The sequence below is a fragment of the Coturnix japonica genome, chromosome 7 (assembly GCF_001577835.2).
Source record: "Coturnix japonica isolate 7356 chromosome 7, Coturnix japonica 2.1, whole genome shotgun sequence".
In the NCBI taxonomy this organism is placed as follows: Eukaryota; Metazoa; Chordata; class Aves; order Galliformes; family Phasianidae; genus Coturnix; species Coturnix japonica.
In genome coordinates, this window is record NC_029522.1 from 24281066 (window position 1) to 24299795 (window position 18730).

Here is an 18730-nt window from a genome sequence, read left to right on the forward strand (position 1 = left end):
TCGGCCCGACCCCGGAGCTCCGCCATGGAGAGGTACCATGTGCTGGAGGTGATCGGAGAAGGCTCCTTCGGACGGGTGTACAAGGGGCGGCGGAGGTGCAGCGCCCAGGTGAGGAGAGAGATGGGTCTCTATAAAGAGCCCGGCTCTATCTTAGAAGCCTCCTGCCAGACACCGGGTTAATAAAGCTCAGCCCCCCCAGTTTCAGCTTGTATGCCCTGTTATCAGCCACCTTGCTACCCTGGTGCCCCAGCTAGGACCGCTCCTGTTTGTCAGTGCACTTCTGGACCAAAAAATGGCCACTGTAGCCTAAAAGTAATAAGAAAAGGGCAATAATCTCTTCCTTTAGAAGACAGCCTGTAGTCCTGCTCACACAGCTCAGGTACTGAGTACTGAGTACTTATACTCCTTGCTCCGGCCCTATGAACGTGTCTTGTTCTGTGTGTTCACCTAGAAAATAATGAGTCCCGCTTGGGTTAAATGCAGCCCCTGCCAACGCGGGCAGGACACTGCTCTGATCCCAGCTTTGCTTTGGAAGGTGGTGGCTCTGAAATTCATCCCCAAGGTGGGGCGGTCTGAGAAGGAGCTGAAGAATCTGCAGCGGGAAATTGAGATTATGAGAGGTCTCCGTCATCCTAACATCATCCAGATGCTCGACAGCTTTGAGACTGATAAAGAGGTAATGGGACCCGTGCAGGGCAGGTACTTTTGCTTGGTGGGGTGGGGGCGTGGGCTGTCATCTGCTGTCACCTCTGCCTCAGGAGATGCTGGTGACAATATTCCAGGGCTCTAGCAGCATTTCTATCTAACCAGGTTTTTTCAGTGCCCAGCTGTATCTCCACTCTTGTTGAGTGCTGCAGACCTGCCACCAGGTATTCTACTCCCTCAGGTGGTTTAATTGGGAACTCCTGCTCTATGGACACGGAGAGACCTTATGAGGGAATAGACTTAGGATTGTGACCCGGCCTAATGATTGATATTTGTCTGAGCCCTCCAGTAATTGGGCAGTAGATAAAAAATATGCTCAAGGGAGTGATTCTACCACTGGGCTCAGAAATACCATTATATGCTTATCCTGTTCCTTTACACTTCCCTGACTTCTGCTGCGTGTTTATATGGGACATTGGTAATCACAGCCTGAACCTCTGATTAATCAGCTGAGCCAAGTGTCGGGTCAGGTGTGGGAGCACAGTTGAGAGTAATTTAGCTGTGCTCCCAGAAGGGGTGAAGCTTGACTCCACCTCCTCTAGACCTCATTTAAGGGCTGACCACCACTAAGGCAGCGTCTCTTAGAGATTGCTCCCTGGTGGAGATTGCCTCAGCATTTCCCAGTGGAGCCATACATATTGGTGACGTTTTTCTTCATAAATAACCTTTTGAATCTCCGTTACCATCTTTGTATCATTCCACCTTACAGTGCTCTGGATAAGTAGAGCTTAAAGGTTCAGCAGGGATGTGTCTGGGGGTGTGCTTAATGCCTTCACGCTGCTCCTTCTTCCAGGTGGTGATGGTGACTGACTACGCAGAGGGAGAGCTATTCCAGATCCTGGAGGATGATGGCAGTTTGCCCGAGGACCAGGTGACTGGCCATATAGGCTTTACTGCAGGATGGAGCGAACAGGGTTTTTCAGCAGGCAGAGGGTTCTGCTGTTAGAGTGGATACGTCAAGGGGGTGAAGGTGTCTTTGAAGCTTTGGCTGGCAGAGTTTTTGAAGGGGATGAAAAGGCAGCCGGATTGCAGGCAGTGTGTTATAGTGGTCCCATAGACCTCGACCTCCCTGTTCCTTCTGTAAGAGCCACAACACATGGCTGCTGCCTCAGCCTTTGGCTCACTCCTCTGCCAGGGAGGGGCTGCTGGCTCAAGGCTGGGGCTGGTCCCTGCCCCAGACAAGGCAAGGGCAAGAGTTGGGGTACTGGAATGAAGCTCCTGTGTCTCTGGCAGGTGCAGATCATAGCTGCCCAGCTGGTCTCTGCTCTCTATTACCTACACTCCCACCGCATCTTGCACCGTGACATGAAACCCCAGAACATCCTGCTGGGCAAAGATGGTGTCATCAAGCTCTGTGACTTTGGGTGCGTATGGGTGACCAGCTAAGATGGGTGTGTAGGCTTGGGGCTTCCAAGGGGTGTCCTGGAGCTGTAGACGAGAAGGGGAGGTGTGGAAGGGGACTTGCATTCTGCACATATTCAGGGGTTAGCAGGGGTAGGGAATTTGGGGCTCCAGAAGGGACAGGATATTGATGACTCGCGGGGTCTCCTTGGGAGCTGCAGTGGCTGCTCTAGCCTGAAATGTCCACCTGTGTTTTGCTCTGAGCAGGTTTGCACGTGCCATGAGCATCCACACCATGGTGCTGACTTCCATCAAGGGCACTCCACTGTACATGTCCCCTGAGCTGGTGGAGGAGCGGCCGTATGACCACACAGCAGACCTGTGGTCTGTGGGCTGCATCCTGTATGAGCTGTTCACAGGCAAACCTCCCTTCTACACAAGCAGCATCTTCCAGCTTGTCAGCCTCATTGTCAAGGACCCTGTCAAGTGGCCTAAGGCCATAAGCCCAACCTTCAAGGTAAGGAGCAAAGCCTTGTCTTAGCACCAGTCCAAGTGTTTCTCAGGGTGAGCCAAAGAACCCAGGAGTCCTGAGTGCTCTTTCTGTGGGAGACTAGTGGGAGCACTGTATTCATTTTTGTTTGTTTGTTTTTTGCATGTGTGGTGTCTGTCCTTGGCACTGTGCTGCCTTGTAGAGCTTCCTGCAGGGGCTGCTAATGAAGGACCCTCGCCAGCGCTTGTCATGGCCAGAGCTGCTCTCCCACCCCTTTGTTGCTGGACGGGTGACTGGTGCGTACCAGATCATTTCCCCTTCTTATTGCCTGGAGACTGGGAATACCACCCTACCATTCTTTTTTTTCCTACCCTGGTCTTTGCCTCCTTCCTCATAGTTTGCACTGACCACTAACCCCTAGCTCCTGCCCCTGGGGTTGCTCTGGGTCCCTCAGGATTCTCCTGGCATTGCGGAGCTGGTTGCTCTCCCTGTGTCTCAAGAAAGATCTGCTGAAATTCTGCTCCTGCCTTCTCAGTGATTGATGACACAGAAGAGCATGGGATTTCAAACCCCTTCACCACCAAGCTGTCCCCAGAGCTACAGGCCCTGAAAGAGCAGCAAGCCCATTCCCTGGCCCCTAGGAGTGGTCAGTCCAGGATCCTGAGAAAGGCTCGGCAGAAGATGGCTGAGGAGGCACAGAAAAAGGTGGAGAAAAGCGTGGGATTCTCTGGACTGCACCCATGGTTATGTCAAAAGAGGGGCTCTTAAATGGGACCAAGGGGAAAGACAGGAGGTGGGCCAGGCTGGTGTAATGGCCACATATGAGGCAGGATTGTGGGGCCGTTGGTGTGGTGCAACTCTTCTCACTGAGTCTGCCCTGACCAAACTTCTCTGCCATCTACCAGGGGCAGCTGAAGGCAAAGACTCCATCTATGAAGGACTCTGGCAAAGGACACACCAGACATAAACCCAGAGAAGCGTTTGGAAAGGCAGCTCTTGAGGAGGGGAAGGAGCTACCAGCATCCTTCCAAGAGAAGAACTCAGGTGTCCTGCAAGGAAAGAACAGCATGTCAGAGTGGCAACTGGAGGAGCCTCCTCCCAGCCCACGGTGAGGGAAGGTTGGGACTGGGAAAAAGAGAGGAAAGTGGGGTAGCTCATTGACTGGGCTGTTTCCTTGGCCAGGGAGCACAGCATCACACAAGATTATGAGCGGGAGTTTCCCCAGCCAGAAGCACCTCTGCAGCTTGGTGTTGGCAGAGCAGAGCTTGAGGGCAGGCAAAGCATTGAGGCTGTGGACCTGGAGAGTGAGGTAAGACGGTGTCCTGTGATAAGGACATGAGGGCCCGCTCCCTAGGGCGTGATACATAGACTCTGGGGCAGGCAGGATCTTTGGCACCAGCTTTCTCTTCTCCGTGGTCAGGAGCTGGGGAGTGATGAGGAGTGGCAGCACCTGATCGAGGCCACAGAGCCCTTGGCCATGCAGCTGAGCACACCTCTGAGCCTCCTGAGGGACTCAGCCTTCCGGCACCGTGTCCAAGCCCGGCTTGCAGAATCTGCTCAGCAAGTGAGTGAGCTTGTCACAAGGCTTGTCCAGCTGACTGAGGCTGGGACATGGATGCTGCCTTCTTTCCTGGGATTGGGTTGGGAGCACTGGGAGATCCCCTTGCTTCAGCTAGCAAGGAGTCCTGCTGCTTCCCCAAGAATCAGAGCTGCCTCACACAATTTGTCATCTGTTCCACTGTTGTCCCTTGCCTTAGAGGCTGGGAGGCAGCCACATGGCTGATGGAGAGGCCATAAGTGCTGCTGAATGAGTCTTTTTGGCTTCTTGCTGCCCAGGTGCTGGAAGGGATGCTTGAGGGAGCCTCCCATCTCCGTTCTGTGCTTCGTGTTGTGGGAAATCTCCTGGCTACCCGCTGTGACTCTGAGCTGCTGAACCTCTTTTGCCAAGAGCTGAATGTGCCATTGTCCTTGCTGCATCTGGCCAAGCAGATACTGGAGAGTGGCAGAACCAAGCAGGTGGGTGTGGAACCCCAGGCAGACTGGGGCTCCCTCAGTCCTGCAGTGTGCCTGTGTTGTCACAGGTCTCTGTGTCCTGCTGGAACTGGTTCACAGCACCAGTGTCTCTTCCAGGCCCTGTTTAGAAGGAGAAAGATCTTGGCAAGGAAGGATCCTGCTGCAGTGGTGTCTGCCTGCCAGCCTGACAATTGCTGCCACTTCATGTTTCTTTCTGCTTCTTGCAGCAGCCCTGGTGTATTGCAGTGCTGACAGACCTCATCATGGTGACCACAGGTTACTTCAGTAGCGAACGCAGCCTGGAGAAGAGTGGGCAGGACAGGTAGGGGCAATGTGGTGCACTCTGAGGTCTCTTGTGGCCACAGTAGGGACAGTCAAGAAGTAGGCAGGAAGGAGATGCTGTTATGTGGGGAAGCATCATGACAAACATCACAGTACTTACAGATAAATACTTTCCATGGGGCTAACACGGGAAGGCATAACTGATGAGTCCAATTGTGCCACTTGCCCTTTGCAGCCAGGGCTGTAAGGAGCTGATCAGATCCTGTCCTCATATTCAGTGACTATGTTTATCTGTTCTCTTTTGCACTTGCTGCCTCCCCAAGCCTACAGACCTTCCAGGAGAGTGCCAACTATTTCCTATCCCTGCTGCCGGATCTTCTGGCTGAGCCAGCTGACAGTGAGATGAGACTCTGCCAGCAAAGCCTCCTGGTAAGAATGTCCCTGTCTCCCTATTCCCCATTCTGTCCTCCCCTGACCAAAGCTGTGGGCTTGGGTGCATGTGTTAGCAGGGAACGCAGCCTGCTCTAAGCTATGTAGCCTGATGCATTCTTGTCAGGGCCATTGTTGGTTTTTTGTTGGTTTTTTTTTTTTTTTTTTGTGGGGGAAAGGGACACAGGGTGGATCACGTGCAAGAAGAACCTCTCTGGGGGACACCTTTCTTGGCTGTGCTTTCATCAGCACCCTTCTCTCAGCTAGCACATGGCTCCTATACAGTAACAGTGGGATTTGAGTGGCTGGAGAGGAGACGTTGGTCCCTGAAGCTCAAGCACAAGTGTTCTTCTCCCATCTCTGTTGTTTCCCCCCTAGTTTCCTCCATGATTGTTTGTCTCTACCCTCCCACTTTCTATCTGCAGTAACAGCAACCTTTGTGTCTCCTGCAGTGCTTTACTCTGCTCTGTGAGAGCCTGGATGCGATGTGCTCCTCTATCTCTGTCCCTTTCTATGCCAGCCTACGAGAAGAGAATGAGCCCCTGTTGGACAGACTCCTTCAGGGATTGATCTCTGAGCAACCTGCTCTTCAAGGTAGCACTAATAGCGGTTTACCACTTTCTCCCAGGGCTTCCCAGTAGGTTTTCCTTCTCCTTCAAGCCCTTGAGCTCTATCAGAGCACTGAATGCTGTTGGCAGGAGAAGCTGGCTGAGCTTATCTGCCCAGATCGCTCAAACATCTGCCACCCGGGGCTCTCCTCTCCCTGAATTGCAGATCTCACCCTTCTCATCACCCAAACATCTGTTGGCCTCCAGCTCTATCCTGCTGTTCCTAAGCACCCCTCACCTTTAGGGCATGTGTACTGAGCTCTGTCCTTTGCAGGTGCCGCAATGGAGGCCAAGTCAGCTCATGACCAGAGACAGTGTGTGGCAGACCTTTGTACAGCTGTACTGGCAGCTGCCTGCAGCATCCCCCCAACACAGAGCAGCTGTTGGAAAGCTAAGCAGCAGGTCAGGCCACTTCTCTTTGCAGGGCAAAGATGTGTGGTCTCCATGGGAGCAATAGCCCTTTACAGGAGAATCTTTTTTTCAGCAGTAGAATGTAGGGTTGGGGTCCTCTGAGTTTGTTGGCAGAGGGGCTATAATTTACAGGTGGCTACACCTGATCTGAGAGCTGACCCTCAAGAGTCTAAGGACTGGGGTTAGGAACACAGGGGAGGGGGAACTGTGGGTTCAGCCCTTTATGGTTCCCACCTGCCTTGTGTTAGCCATTAAGTAAATGAGTCTAAGGACTCCTGAGTCAATTAAGACTCATGTGTAGGGCCTGACATAGGGAAGGGCTAAATAAGAGTAGATAACAGAGAAATGCAAAGGATTCTTTTAAGTTTGTGATATGAACTGTAGAAAATCTGAAATCAAATGAAACTGAATAAGAGGGAAAACAAGAATAGAGTAATTGAGTTCAACTCTAAGTCAATGTGGAAAGAAGCAGAGCAGGAATCTTACCTTACTCCTGTCAGTTTAGGGACTGTGTATCACAGCAGTGCTGGGTCATGGCAGATGAGCATGTCTGCATGAAAGCAGGCACTGCTGTGTAGGAAACAATGTCTTCTGTTAATCTGTTGCTAGTATGGAACTTCTTAGTCTGTGCAATGCTTCAGGTGCCTGAAGTGTATAACAGGCTGATTTCTACAGGTTGCTCAGGAGATTGCTGGAAAGCTTATGGATGGAGAGAGCCATCAGCTTGGGAAGCTGCTGGGGAGGCTGGAGCACCCAAATTGTTCCTTGAATGTTCTCAAGGTAATGACATCATCCATTTATCTGGCTGTTCCCAGAGGTATCTGGTCTCTTGGTCTGGGATTAGGAGCTTGGGGAAGTGGGAGCTGTAGATTCAGGCCTTATTATCTCTGGTCTTCTTGAGTAATTAGCCATGGAGTGTGACTAGGATGGGCTTGATCACTATGTGTCTGTCACCTGGGCAGCTATACAGCTTTCCCTTCTGACTTGCAGATCCTCTACACTGGCTGCTATGCCAGCCCGAATCTGTGCCAGCACCTGGGGAGGAGCCAGCAAGTATTTGATTTCCTCATGCAGCTCTCAAAGAGCAAGGTAGAACTTCACTGTGGCTCTTGTGATTGGGTAGGAGTGCAGGCAACCGTGACCGATTTCTTTGGGTGCTGCTTACATCAGGCTGGGTGTTGTGGGAAGAAAAGAGTGTGATGGAGCTCAGTCTGTGGAGTGCAATTGTTTTTCTTCCATGTTTCAGAAGCATTCTCTCCTCCCCTTCCAGTCTTTCTGTTCCCTTTGACTCCTGTTCTCTTGGCAGGTCCCCATGGCAGAAGTGACTCAGAGGGTGGCCTGTGAGGGCTCCCTATGCTTGCTGGCCCTGCTTACCCTGCAGCCCCAGGTCTCTCCTTCCAGGTAAGCACCAGCTTTTATCTGTGGGTAAGGTAGGAGTGTTCCCTGTCCTGTACAAGCCTCTGCCCTACACCCTACTTAGAGCTAGGCTTCTGGTGCTGCTGATCCCTCTGATTCTGACACCTAGATGGATGCTGGGGATGCACTAGGGACCCAGAATGGGCAAGAAACCTTTGTGAATCAGGAATCACTTGTCCTCCTGCAAAATGGTTTCTTCCCATCCTTGGGAGTATTTGAATGCTTCTGCTCAGTTGGATATAGAAGCCTGGAAATATAGTATTGTGAGGAGGGCTTAACTGTCAGTGTCTCTCCTCTGGTTCCCTTGTTTCAGGCTTGAGGAGGTGGTTACTCTGGCCCGGGATCTGCTTACTCAGTCTCCTGTCATCTCTGTTGTGGTAAGTGTCCATCCTGCCAGAAGTACTGTGAGGAATTCTGCAGAGTCCCACATCCCACTTGGGTCTTACTGTTGCTTACTCATGATGGGGTGGGTGCAACTGATCTGTCCTTGCCCTGGTCTAATGGATTAAGAGTAGGTAGGCAAGTCTAAAGGTGCTGAGCTCTGTCTGCTCCCACAGGGCGCTGCAGCGTTCATCCTGACGCAGCTTGATCAGCGTGGGGTGCCTGTGGCACTTGAAGGAAAAGAAATCTTACCAGCAGTGACAAACGCAATGATGGAGCCTGCTGAGGTATGGATTAGGGCCTGAGGAGCAGAGGGGCCTTGCCGTTGCCCCAATACAAAGGTTTGCAGGCAAAGACGGGGTCAGAAGAGTATGGGGTCTGGTGCTCAGAGCAGTGCTCAGATCCAACCTGTCCCACATTCTCTTACAGCTGCACTTCTCCTTGCCTATGGGTGCTGGTCTCTATGATGGGATCATTTTCCTCCTGCTGAAGCTACTTGCACAGGTACCAGCCTGCCTTTCTCCTTTTGCCTGGACTGGGTGTTGGGATGCAGAGTGTGGAGTGGGTGGGAAAAACAGGAAATAGTAGAGCTTTGGCTGAACTGTGCAACCCCATGTATGTCACCTAGGGTTGTTTGTGGAGCCCAGGGGGGTTGATGGGAGGATGATGGGCAGAGAGGAGTGATTCATGGATGTATCACAGTGGGAGAGAGCAGAAATGCCCTGAGACTGGCACCATCAGCAGGGGCAGGAGGGCTGCCAGGTTGCTTGGTTCCCCCTGTACTCTTTCGGCCATCCAGCCCTGCCCTTCCTGGGACCATGGGGCTTTTAGGGTCATGAACTGGAACCCTGGAGAACAGCCTGGAAGCCTCTTAATGCTTTTCTCCCTACATGTAGGAAGATGCGACTGTGGAGCAGAGCTTTGCTGCCTCAGAGTTGTGGAGTGTGGTGTGGCATTGTGTTTCTGCAGTGCTTTGCATGGGTGGTGGGGCAGCGCTGGAAGGAAACAGCCCAGGAGCAGAGCCAGACTGGAGCCTGCTCTCCCCTCAAGGTAGGAGCTGTGGGCAAAAAAGGCATCTGTCCTGTTCTCTGCTCTGCATCCTGCCCCCAGGCTTACTTGCATCAATGTTCTCGTTAGCATCTGATCCTTAGGGCCAGAGGGCTCAGGGGATGTTCTTGAGGGTTGTTGACCTCCTCCAGACAGTGAGGGCTCTATGCAGCACAAGGAGACAGAAGAGAGGAGACTAAAAAAGTCTTCCCTAATTTTGCCTCTCTGCCATGCTGTTCCTCCTGCAGGCACACTGCTTTTCTTAAGCCTGGCCCTTTTCATCTTCACTCGTGAGACCCACCGGTGCCTGCCTCATCTCACCCAGTCCCATGGCGTCTTCATGGTGATGCTGAAGACACTGCTGTCCCCTCGCTTCCTGGCGTGTCTGGCAATGACGTGAGTTGGAAAGGCTGAAGTGAGCAGTGCTCAACAGCTGATATTTTGTTTCTTTACCTCCTTTTTTCCCCTCTCATAATCTCTGCATTAAGCCCGGTCTCTCTAACAAATTCAGACAAGCAGGGGAGAACGGAGAGGCTGAGCTCATCCCGGCTGTAGTGATTCAGGCCTGCCAACTCCTCTGTTTTCCTTTTGCCCTGGACGTGGATGGAAACACCATAGCATTAGTCATCGAGGCAGTAAGAGACTCCCAGATCCCTCTGCAGCTACTGCAGGTACCCTTCTACCCCCACATTTATCTTCCCCTCCATATTCTGGACACAATTCCCTACATTACAGCCCATGCTGGCACTGCTGTTTGTGCCCACATGGGGACGACACTTGTGCCATACAGCCCCCACTACTGTGTCTCTTTTCTCCTTAGGTCTGCTGTCACCATCTGCCTTTCTCAGACACCGAGCTTCCCATGAGCCTCTTATGCCGCCTTGTTGTGTCCGATGAGCAGGTCACAGACCAAGTAGCGAGGGAGGCTGCCGCCTCAGAGCACATCATTGCCTACCTGAGTACTGTCTTGTTTTCAGGCAGCCTCACGCTCACAACTGATCTCCTGTCTCTCTTGACTCACGTGGCTCGGACCTGTCCAGAGCACCTGCCCTTTCTCCAGAGGATTTTAGGGGGTTCAGATATGTCTTACCAGGCACTGACCCACCTACTCAGCCACAAAGAACACCCCATACGGGCCAAAACCTGCTATCTGCTGGGCAACCTGTTCCGTCACAGCTTTCCCCAGGTGCTGCAGAACCAACCTGGCTTACTGGAGAGCCTGCTGCTGTGCCTGGCTGATGAGGACGATGCCGTGCGCAAGGCAGCCAGCTTTGCGGTGGGTAACGCTGCTTATCACGAGTCCTCCCCAGCCGGGACTCTGGGCAGGGCTGTGCCCAGGCTGACACAGCTGCTGAGAGACCATCAAGCCAAGACACGCTGCAATGCAGCCTCAGCCCTGGGCAACTTGGGCCGGCGCTCAGCAGGGCTTGGGGAGCTGCTCATTGAGAGCAGGGCCCCACACATCCTCCTGGAGGTGGCCTGCAGGGACCCACAAGCCAGAGTGCGGGAGGGAGCGCTCATGGCTCTGCGTGCCGTCAGCCAGCACCCTGGGATACAGCAGGTACCTGCCCTCACCCCTACTATGGTGGCATTGAGGGGATGTGCGGGGTTGACTGATTGCTGTGCTCTGCCCACAGGTGCTGCAGTCCCTCGGGGCCGGTGACCAGCTGGCTGCACTGGCCAATAGCAATTCCTGGCCTGTAGCTGGGGGCAGCCCCCGGCCTTCATCTGCACGGCACTGCCAGAAGCTCATCCGGCTCCTCACACCTCTGCAGAGCACCTGAGGGAGCGCAGTGAGTCCCTGCAAGCTACGTGTGCCTGCACTGCGCCCTGTGCTGCTGGGAGCCAGCAGTCAGTCACCTTAATGCACTGTGATAGAAACACTCCTTGTGACCCCAGCGCCCACAGGGGGCTCTGAGGACGATGGCACCTTCCACATGCTGCTGTTACAAGCCCAGGCTGCGTATGACAGCTTAGAAATGACTGCTTAGACACGTCACACTGGGCCATTATACCGCAGGACCCTTCCCACGTGCAGCCCGTGTCTGCGATGTGGACCCGGCCGTCATTAGGGCCCGTCTCATCCGCCCCGCCTGCAGTTCCCCGCACGGCCGCCAGGGGGCGCTGCGGGCGCGGGGCGCGGTGCACGCCGGGCTGCCGGGACGCGCGGTCACGTTGTGAGCGCGGTGCCGGCCGGGATCCCTATGGTAACGGCGGGCGGTGAGTACGGGCCGAACACACAGCGCCGGTACCGGTGAGCAGCGGGCACACGTGCCGGTGTCCCACCTCACGGCCCCTTTTATCAGCGGGGCTCCCGCTTTAAGGCCTCCCCCCCCGGTAAGGCCTCCGTCGCGGCCTGCAGCTTGTGCCCTGGGGTGAGGCCTTGGCTGGGCCCAGCTCTCGGTGCCCGCTGTCCCTATGGGTGTGTGCATTGTGCGGCTGTGAGCTCCGGGTCGGGTTAAAGGGGCGATTCAATGAGAGCTCGCTTCATTGAGGCTGTTAGAACATGAGTCTGCATCGTGTTACCGGCCATTCCAGCAGCTCAGGTACTCACAGTAAATCGCCGTTTGGTTTTTTTGTTGAAAGCTTTTAATTCTGAAGCTGAATAGGTCCTTATGAAACGGGTGTTGGCTTTCAATCCTGTTTGTGTTGTGTTGTTCTTAACTCTTTCCTTCAGGCATTAATGGAATGCTGTGGAGCTTCGAGTGAGGGATGTGGTGTGACCTCACATCTCCCTTAGGGGGGAAACAAACCCTCGATCCTTTCTAACTGTAAAGATCTGACTTGGTTTCACATCTGACTTGGTTTCCTTTCCTCTCCTGTGACTTTTGGATGCGTGAGGCTGACAGCACGTTATCAGGTCAGCTCGCAGCCCCATGCATTCGCAAGCTCTTGTTATTTTAAGCGTGTCACCACGGCTGAGTTTAAAATAACCTTCCTGTTGAATCTCACGTGTCAGAGCCTTGCTTTGTGCCTGGGCTCTTTGGGGCTCGTCCTTACTCTAGAAGCAGCTCTGCTATAGGAACCCAAGGGTAGGGCTGGAGGAGCTCTGCTCCACTGCTGCCTCTCAGTGGGGCACACAGAGCTGGAGTCCCTGTGCTGTGTGAGTCCTGAGGGCTGTGGCCGTGCTCCAGCTGACGTCCTGAGCAGGCAGCGTGGTAATAAAAGGTGATAGCTGCACCTGCTCACAGTTATTCAGCTTTACAGTCACCATAATGGTGACAACCTTGGCCTCTTTATTTATTGCGTGTTAATAAGCCCAAGCCAAAATCCATTAATTACCAGTAATGATGTTTGGGTTGGACTTCCAACCCTTGCCAATTCACCCTGGGAGCAGAGCAGGGCTTTTCCCAGCTCATGTTTCCACAATAAAACTTCCAAATGTTGTGCTGCTGTTGCCAGTGGGGACTGCTGCCCTTTGCCATAGGGCTAAGCTGGCAGAACCAGTGGCTGCACCGAGCTGTGATCTTCCTGGCCAGACCCCTGTCACAGGCACAGGTGAGTGAAATGGAAAGGGGAAGCCTCACTGAAGGGTGCCCAGCAGTGACGTGGTGCTGCCCAGGGCCATGGGGCTATGACAGCTGCTGTCCTATAATACCCACTGCCTGGTACCTGAGAATACTTGCATCCCTTCTGCTGCTTCTGGATGTTCATTAGATGCCTCACTGAGCTGTCCTTAATGTCACCCAGAGCAGAGGACTTCTGGGCAGAGGCTTAATGCCCATTGCTTGAGTGTGCCCATTGCTTGAACGTCTACTGCTTTCCTATCAGGCTGATGCATCTTGTCCTGCTGTTGTACCGCTGTATAAGCCTCCAGTGCTCGTTAAATCCCTTGTTACAGCTCTATCAGGACAAATCACTTTTATTTTTATACTGAGATGAGGCGGGCATAGCTGCAAAGCCTGGAGGGATGAAGTGCAGGTGGCTCCTGCTGGGTGGGCACGCATGGCCAAGCTGCTAGCAAGGCATGGTGACCTTTCACTAAGAGTCCCTAGCAAGTTAGGATGCTGGGGACGCCTCCATTAACCTCTTGATGTTTTAATTTTAGGATTTCACATCAGTTTTCCTGGTGCGCTGGGGTCACTTTGGGGTTTGAGCGCGCTTGTTTGGCGGGTGCCAAGCTCATACACTTGTTTACTGGGGGAACTCGAGCCGAGCAGGTGGCAGCATCTGAACGCAGCCTCTGTGCCCTGTGCTAATCACAGTGAATGTCACAGCACGGCCGGGCTGCTCGCTGCACAGCGATCGGGTAACACAGCACAACCCAGTTCAGGAGGGCACGTGCAGCTCCTGCAGGAGTGCTTTGGTGAGTGCTGTTGTGCCCATGGGGCCGGAGCAAAGAGTCTTCAGGTTAGCGGGATGCTGGTGGTTCCCCTGCTGCCTTCTGGAGGTGGCGCTGCTCACCCACAGCTCTGAGCATGGAGCTGAGCCTTTCTATACGTTCTGATGGGGTAGTGGCTCCTGTAGGGTTCTGTGTGGTATGTTTCCATCTCATACAGCATCTGGTCGAGATGCTGTATGAACAACACGTATGGGAGATTGGGAGCATGTGCAAGGTAGGGGTGAGCCTGGCCAAGCCCTTTAGTGGACCTGAATTGCTTTTATAGTGCTGCAGAGCAACACTTCTGGTCTGGGAGCTCCATTTCAAGTGCTGCAGCCCACGCTTGATTTTCAGGTGACAAAGGAGTGTGTGCTATGCAAGAAAATGAAGGGAGTGGGGGGATGGTTAATGCTCTGCTTACCTTTCACTACTTTTTTTTGGGTGTGTTTTTCATTAAGCTTGAAAGCAGTTTCTTATCGCGGCTGTATCCAGGGGCCCTCCAGGCATGAGTTAAAGCAAGACAAATATCTGGCACGAGCTCTGTTTTTTCCTTCTCTTCTCCCCAGGCAAAAAGAATCATACAGGTGTAGTGCAGTCGTTTGAGGAGGATTTAGGGCACTGAGAACTGTGCAGCATTTTGTCTGCTGGCTGCTTCTTGCAAGAGGCTTTTATGTAGGGCTGTGATTAAGAAGAATGCGTGTGTGTTGGAGGAGTGCACAGGACTTTTCCCAGGGCCCTTTATAGTTGTCCTCCATGTCCTCTGGTGTCAAGTGAGATGCCAGCTCTTCCTTTGCTATGGTCTGGCCCAGAGGGACCTTTGGGAAGCCTTGGCAGGTGGAGGGACATGGGTTTTTGTGCCACTTGGTGCCCTCCTGGCAGCAGAGTTGGGCCTGGCTCTTTAAGTCCAGTGATGCAGAGACATCCTGCGGGGGGCCAGCTTTGCTGTGGCAGAGCTGTGGGGTAAGGAGGAAAGCAGATGCGCTGCTCAAGTCACCTGTTTCATGTGGTCATCTTGTTTCAGGCCAGTGAAGATGCTGCAGTAGATTACAGATTTGCTCTTGCCTCGTTCTATGGCTCTACATGGCCTCAGCAGGACCACAACACAATAACCTGGGTCCCAGGCAGGAGGAGAGCTTTGGCCTCAGGACCGAGCCCCCTCCAGCAGAGCGAGAACAACAGCGCCAAGTGTGGTGCCTCACCCCTCAGCAGCAGGCAAAACCCATCTGGACTTTGGAAGGGCAGCACATGGATGCCCACCAGGATCGTATCCCGCTGCCCTCAGGGATCCTTTTACAACAATCCTGCTTCTTGTACCCTCCATCACCGTGCCCGTCGCATCCAAGTGAAAGTGCCCAGCCCTGCCCAGAGCTGTGTGGGAGCACGCTGCTCTATCAGCGCTCCTGTCTGAAAGCCAAACCCTACCACTTTCCTTTCCAGACCTCCCAGGACACCAGCTCTGTCCCGGGAAGGGCAATGTCTTCCTTGCTGATGGAGCCCTTCCTGCCACCTGCACTACCTGAGGAGCATGCAGGGTCTGGGCTGAAAGGCTCTGCCCGCTGCTTGGGCTCAGCTTGCCCTCAGCAGGCTTCCAGCTCCTGCAGACCAGTGCTCCACAGCCACTCTTTCCTACAGCCAAGCAGTGCTAAAGTGCCTTTGCTGCAGTCACCAGGAGTAAAGAAGCTGAAGAACACCCCCAGTTTTCCCATCATCACATGGCCACACTCCAAGGCTGATGGAGACTGCTTTTTCCGTAGCCCTGCAGTGCAAAGCAGTGACCAGGAACAAACCTCTATCTCCTCACTGACCCTTGTGCCCAGCAGTGTGACCCTCAGGAATAAGCAATGCTCTTGGCCACTGGGGGATGCTGATAGGAAGGTGCACAGCTTGTGTGAGGCCGAGCCCAAGATCAGTCTCACAGCAGCTGTGCAGCAGCTGGTTGGACAGACTGCCACCTGCAGTGGCTTTGGACATGAAGTCAAAAGCTCTGGCCTTAGGAATGCGGGCACCCTGTCCAATAGGGACAGGTCGGGGCATCACATCACAGCACAACTCACACCAGAGGAAACCATTGCTCCCCTGAACTTGGAGATGGGCAGCCATTGCCTTAATGGTGACTCAAGCCTTATAGGCACCGATGGTGCTGTCGTCTGCACTAAACGGGTCAGTGTTCATCTGCAGGCCTCCCGTGCCAGCTCTCCCAGCCTCAGTTCCAACTGCCAGCTCACAGGCACAACGACCCTGCATAGCAGTGAGCAGGGAGCCGGAGCGGAGCCTCCACAGCTTGCTGCCATCTCTGAAGTGGCCACTCAGATGTCCAGCATCCAACTGGAAGAAAAGGAGAAGTGTGCCTATGCGGTGCTCCCAAAAAAGCCTAAGTGAGTAGAGCATGGGGGATGAGTGAAGCTGCAGGGAGGTGGGGTTGTTTGCTCTCTTCCCTCCTGCAGGTGACTCAAATGCTTCCTCTGTCACTGGCGTGTCATCTAGTGGCTCTGTGGCTCTTGTATCCAGGTTAATAGCTCTAAATAGTGCACTGCAGCTTGGCATCTTTGTCTTGGTGTCAGAAGAGAGCTGTAGCACATGGGGGAATGGAATGAAGACGACAGTCAGCTTCCCAACCAGAATGGGCTTCCTGAAGACCAGAGCTACAGACAGCAGCCTGTAGAGTGCTGAGGGTGCATCTACCACAGCAAAACAGGGGTCTTAATTTCACTGCCATAGGCAGTTGCTGGGTTAGGTTTATTGGATTACATTGCGTTACAACAACTCAAAGGTGTCTGTGTTACAATCTCTAGCCCATGTTCCTGTGGACCAGGTTATAGGGTTTGTTGTGTAACAAACTCCCTGCAAAACACAGGAGGAGATAATGCTTGGCATGCTTATTTGTTGCAAACTCCACCCCTTGTCTTTGCAGACTGGTTACTGGCTTTTACGCCCACTGCTTGTACCACATTACAGTGATGCAAATTCCTGATAGCAGGATCAAGGCTCCTTCTGGAGCCATCTGATGTGCTGTGGACTAAAACCAGATCTGTGCCAAGGAATTACAAAAATCAATATAATTTATTGCTGTTTAATAAACTTTTAATTGCCAATACTGGTATTGAAGGAAAAAAAAAGAGAAGGCTGTATAGAAATAAAACACTTAGGAAACACCCCAGCTTCCCTTCAGGCTCATCTCTTCCATTCTCTGATCTCCAGCCCCACTGCTGCATTTTGCCTTCAGTGAGGCAAGGGGCAGTGCAGGAGACTCTGTCAATGTGATGTGACTCCATTTTGTCTGCTGTTTCCAGTTCTCTGCACTACTGATTCATTGTAGGTTTCTTGACAGTCAATGGTCCTTTTGGGGTCGTAACCTTCTCCTGAGGACTCTCTTTTCCTGCTTGACAGGCAGTTTTTGCCCCATCTCCTGTCTGTGGCATTGGTGTCCCCTTGTCACTGCATTTACTACCCTCCTTTAAATATATTCCTGCAAAGGCACCAGAAGCTCATTTCATTGCTGTGTGGCGATTACAGACAGTGCAGCGTCTGAGTATACATATGCATTGATGGATGTTGAGATGTAAACCAGCCTCCGTGTGACTGCACGTGTAGGTGCTCCCCATGCTGTTTTCACCTTTATCCAGCTGCATCCTGCTTCATCTCTCCTAGGAAACGTTTCGAGTGCCTGTCCCAGCCCACTGAAGATCAGGAGAAAGTGCTCAAACCAGCTCTTGTCTGCAGTTTATTCCCTAACGTGCTTCCAACCATCTACTTCAGTACTCGAGATGAGAGAGGTGAGCTGGGATGTGTTGCTATGCCACGTTCCAGCATCCTGGATCTCCTCTGGCTGTTGTTTTACGTTGCATGCTAGTTCCATAAAGAGGATTACAAACCCTCCCTGCAGGCCCGGTGGCTGTGCAGCAGAACATAGGAAGTGTTGTTTCTAATCAAGATATTGCGTTTGGTTTCCTTCTGTCATTAACTTTTGGTCTTCTTAGTGGAAAAACTGCCTTTGGAGCAGAGGAAGCTGCTGCGATGGAAAATGTGCGCGGTCACGCCGGATATCGTGAAGGAAACCATTAAGAGATCTCACTTCAAAGTCAGCGAAAGTAAGTTGTGGGAGGCTGGCATCATCTGATACGTCGTGTCCTCCCTCGCCTCTAGCTCGTGGGCGTGAGAAGGCAGACTGCTTGTGAAGAGCAGAACAGGAATGATATAGGCTTGGTGCTGCAGGATGCTGTGTTCCTGCTTCTGCCTGTCCAGCATGCACTTATGGAGTCCAGGCAGAACCCAGTCTCCCTCTTGGCTTGTCACTAGTATAAACCACAAGGATGTATTCCTTGCCTATCTGGAGCATTGTGTGGGGCAGTAGAGCTGCACTTTGGATGCTTGAGCTGTGCCTCTAGGTGGTGCTGGCACTCTGAGGAGGTTAACACTCTTCTGGTGCCTGCACCAACACCGCTGCCCCTTGTCCCTGTGTACTGAGGAAGAAGCTGTCCTTCACTGTGACTGTAACTGGGGAATTCACTGAGTTGGGATCTTGGTACTGAAGAGACGTGTAGGGGAGGGCTGGGGACACACTGAGTGTTCACAGTTGTGATCTGTACTCTGGCATGTGATCTCCTAATGGTATTAACAGGACTCCTGTGTGTATCAGGAGATGTCTGCCCAGTTCATTTTGAGGCTATAATGAGACATGTAGGGCAGACCAAGGCATAGAATATCTCGCAATCCTACACATCCCTCTGCAGGGCAGAGCTGGTTAGCTAACTGCTTCACTCTCCTGCTGGAAAACAGGAAGGTAAGGGTGTTTGGGGATTAAATCTGTTCCTCTCGCTCTGCCCAGATCCTTGCACCAATCCTTCTTGTGGGCATATGACCCCTCGGGGGGGTCATATCCCTCTCACAGCCCTTGGCTTGGAAGCTTTGCAGTGCCACTGTGACTGCTTTGTGCTCTTGCTGCGTGCTATCCCTGGCACCCTTCTGCTAGCTCCAGGATGCTTTTGGGTTGAGAGGGTGTTGTGGATGGCAGGGTACTCAGTCACGGATTATTGTTTTTTCCTATAGAAAGCTATGACTGGCTGGGTTGTTGGGGCCAGCACATGAAGTCCCCTGGCTTCAGAGCCATCAGGGAGCACCAGAAGGTAGGAGACGTTTTGTGCTGACTTCCTTTACGTGTGTGGAGAGTGCTGGGAGCAGTTTGGGTGCCTTCTCTTCAGGGCCAGGTGTTTGCTGTGCAGGCTGTCCTTGCAGTGTCACTTTAGCTGTATGGCAGCTGGTATTTCTGTTCTGGGAGATGAGCCCAAG

The 18730-nt window shown here is 52.9% G+C and overlaps 2 protein-coding genes across 10 annotated transcripts in view; both read left to right on the top strand.

Moving 5' to 3' along the window:
* Positions 1-12069, top strand: STK36 (serine/threonine kinase 36). 3 transcript variants are annotated; one of them, XR_001556644.2, is made up of 27 exons: positions 1-108; positions 536-676; positions 1499-1576; positions 1939-2069; positions 2314-2563; positions 2739-2832; positions 3072-3241; positions 3442-3644; positions 3719-3845; positions 3957-4100; positions 4373-4552; positions 4777-4871; positions 5155-5260; positions 5713-5854; positions 6143-6270; positions 6955-7059; positions 7270-7368; positions 7586-7680; positions 8009-8072; positions 8253-8363; positions 8506-8580; positions 8973-9126; positions 9372-9519; positions 9635-9794; positions 9944-10684; positions 10761-11669; positions 11801-12069. XR_001556644.2 is itself a non-coding variant. In XM_015868940.2 (26 exons), exons 1-26 carry the CDS (start codon positions 25-27, stop codon positions 10905-10907), a joined length of 3972 nt encoding a protein of 1323 aa, XP_015724426.1. In that variant the 5' UTR covers positions 1-24; the 3' UTR covers positions 10908-11761. The 3 variants fall into 3 exon arrangements, 2 of the variants coding, with proteins under 2 accessions (XP_015724426.1, XP_015724427.1); XM_015868940.2 differs by lacking the exon at positions 11801-12069 and having other exon boundaries at positions 10761-11761; XM_015868941.2 differs by lacking the exon at positions 11801-12069 and having other exon boundaries at positions 4780-4871; positions 10761-11761.
* Positions 11248-18730, top strand: part of TTLL4 (tubulin tyrosine ligase like 4) — an 18862-nt gene continuing 11379 nt past the window's right edge. For 2 of the 7 annotated variants that reach the window (XM_015868943.2, XM_015868950.2), the window contains exons 1-4: positions 12194-15819; positions 17093-17217; positions 17422-17532; positions 18491-18567. In XM_015868943.2, the coding sequence (XP_015724429.1) occupies positions 14525-15819; positions 17093-17217; positions 17422-17532; positions 18491-18567 (1608 nt within the window). In that variant the 5' untranslated portion in view covers positions 12194-14524. Of the gene's footprint in view, positions 11984-12193; positions 15820-17092; positions 17218-17421; positions 17533-18490; positions 18568-18730 lie in introns of those variants that run through there. The other 5 variants (XM_015868948.2, XM_015868949.2, XM_015868946.2 and 2 more) reach the window with 5 other exon arrangements.

Coding starts and splice junctions, on each gene's coding strand:
- STK36 (XM_015868940.2), top strand. CDS start 25: ATGGAGAGGTACCATGTGCTGGAGGTGATCGGAGAAGGCTCCTTCGGA. Junction 2,564..2,738: donor CCATAAGCCCAACCTTCAAG/GTAAGGAGCAAA, acceptor GCTGCCTTGTAG/AGCTTCCTGCAGGGGCTGCT. Junction 4,101..4,372: donor TTGCAGAATCTGCTCAGCAA/GTGAGTGAGCTT, acceptor CTTGCTGCCCAG/GTGCTGGAAGGGATGCTTGA.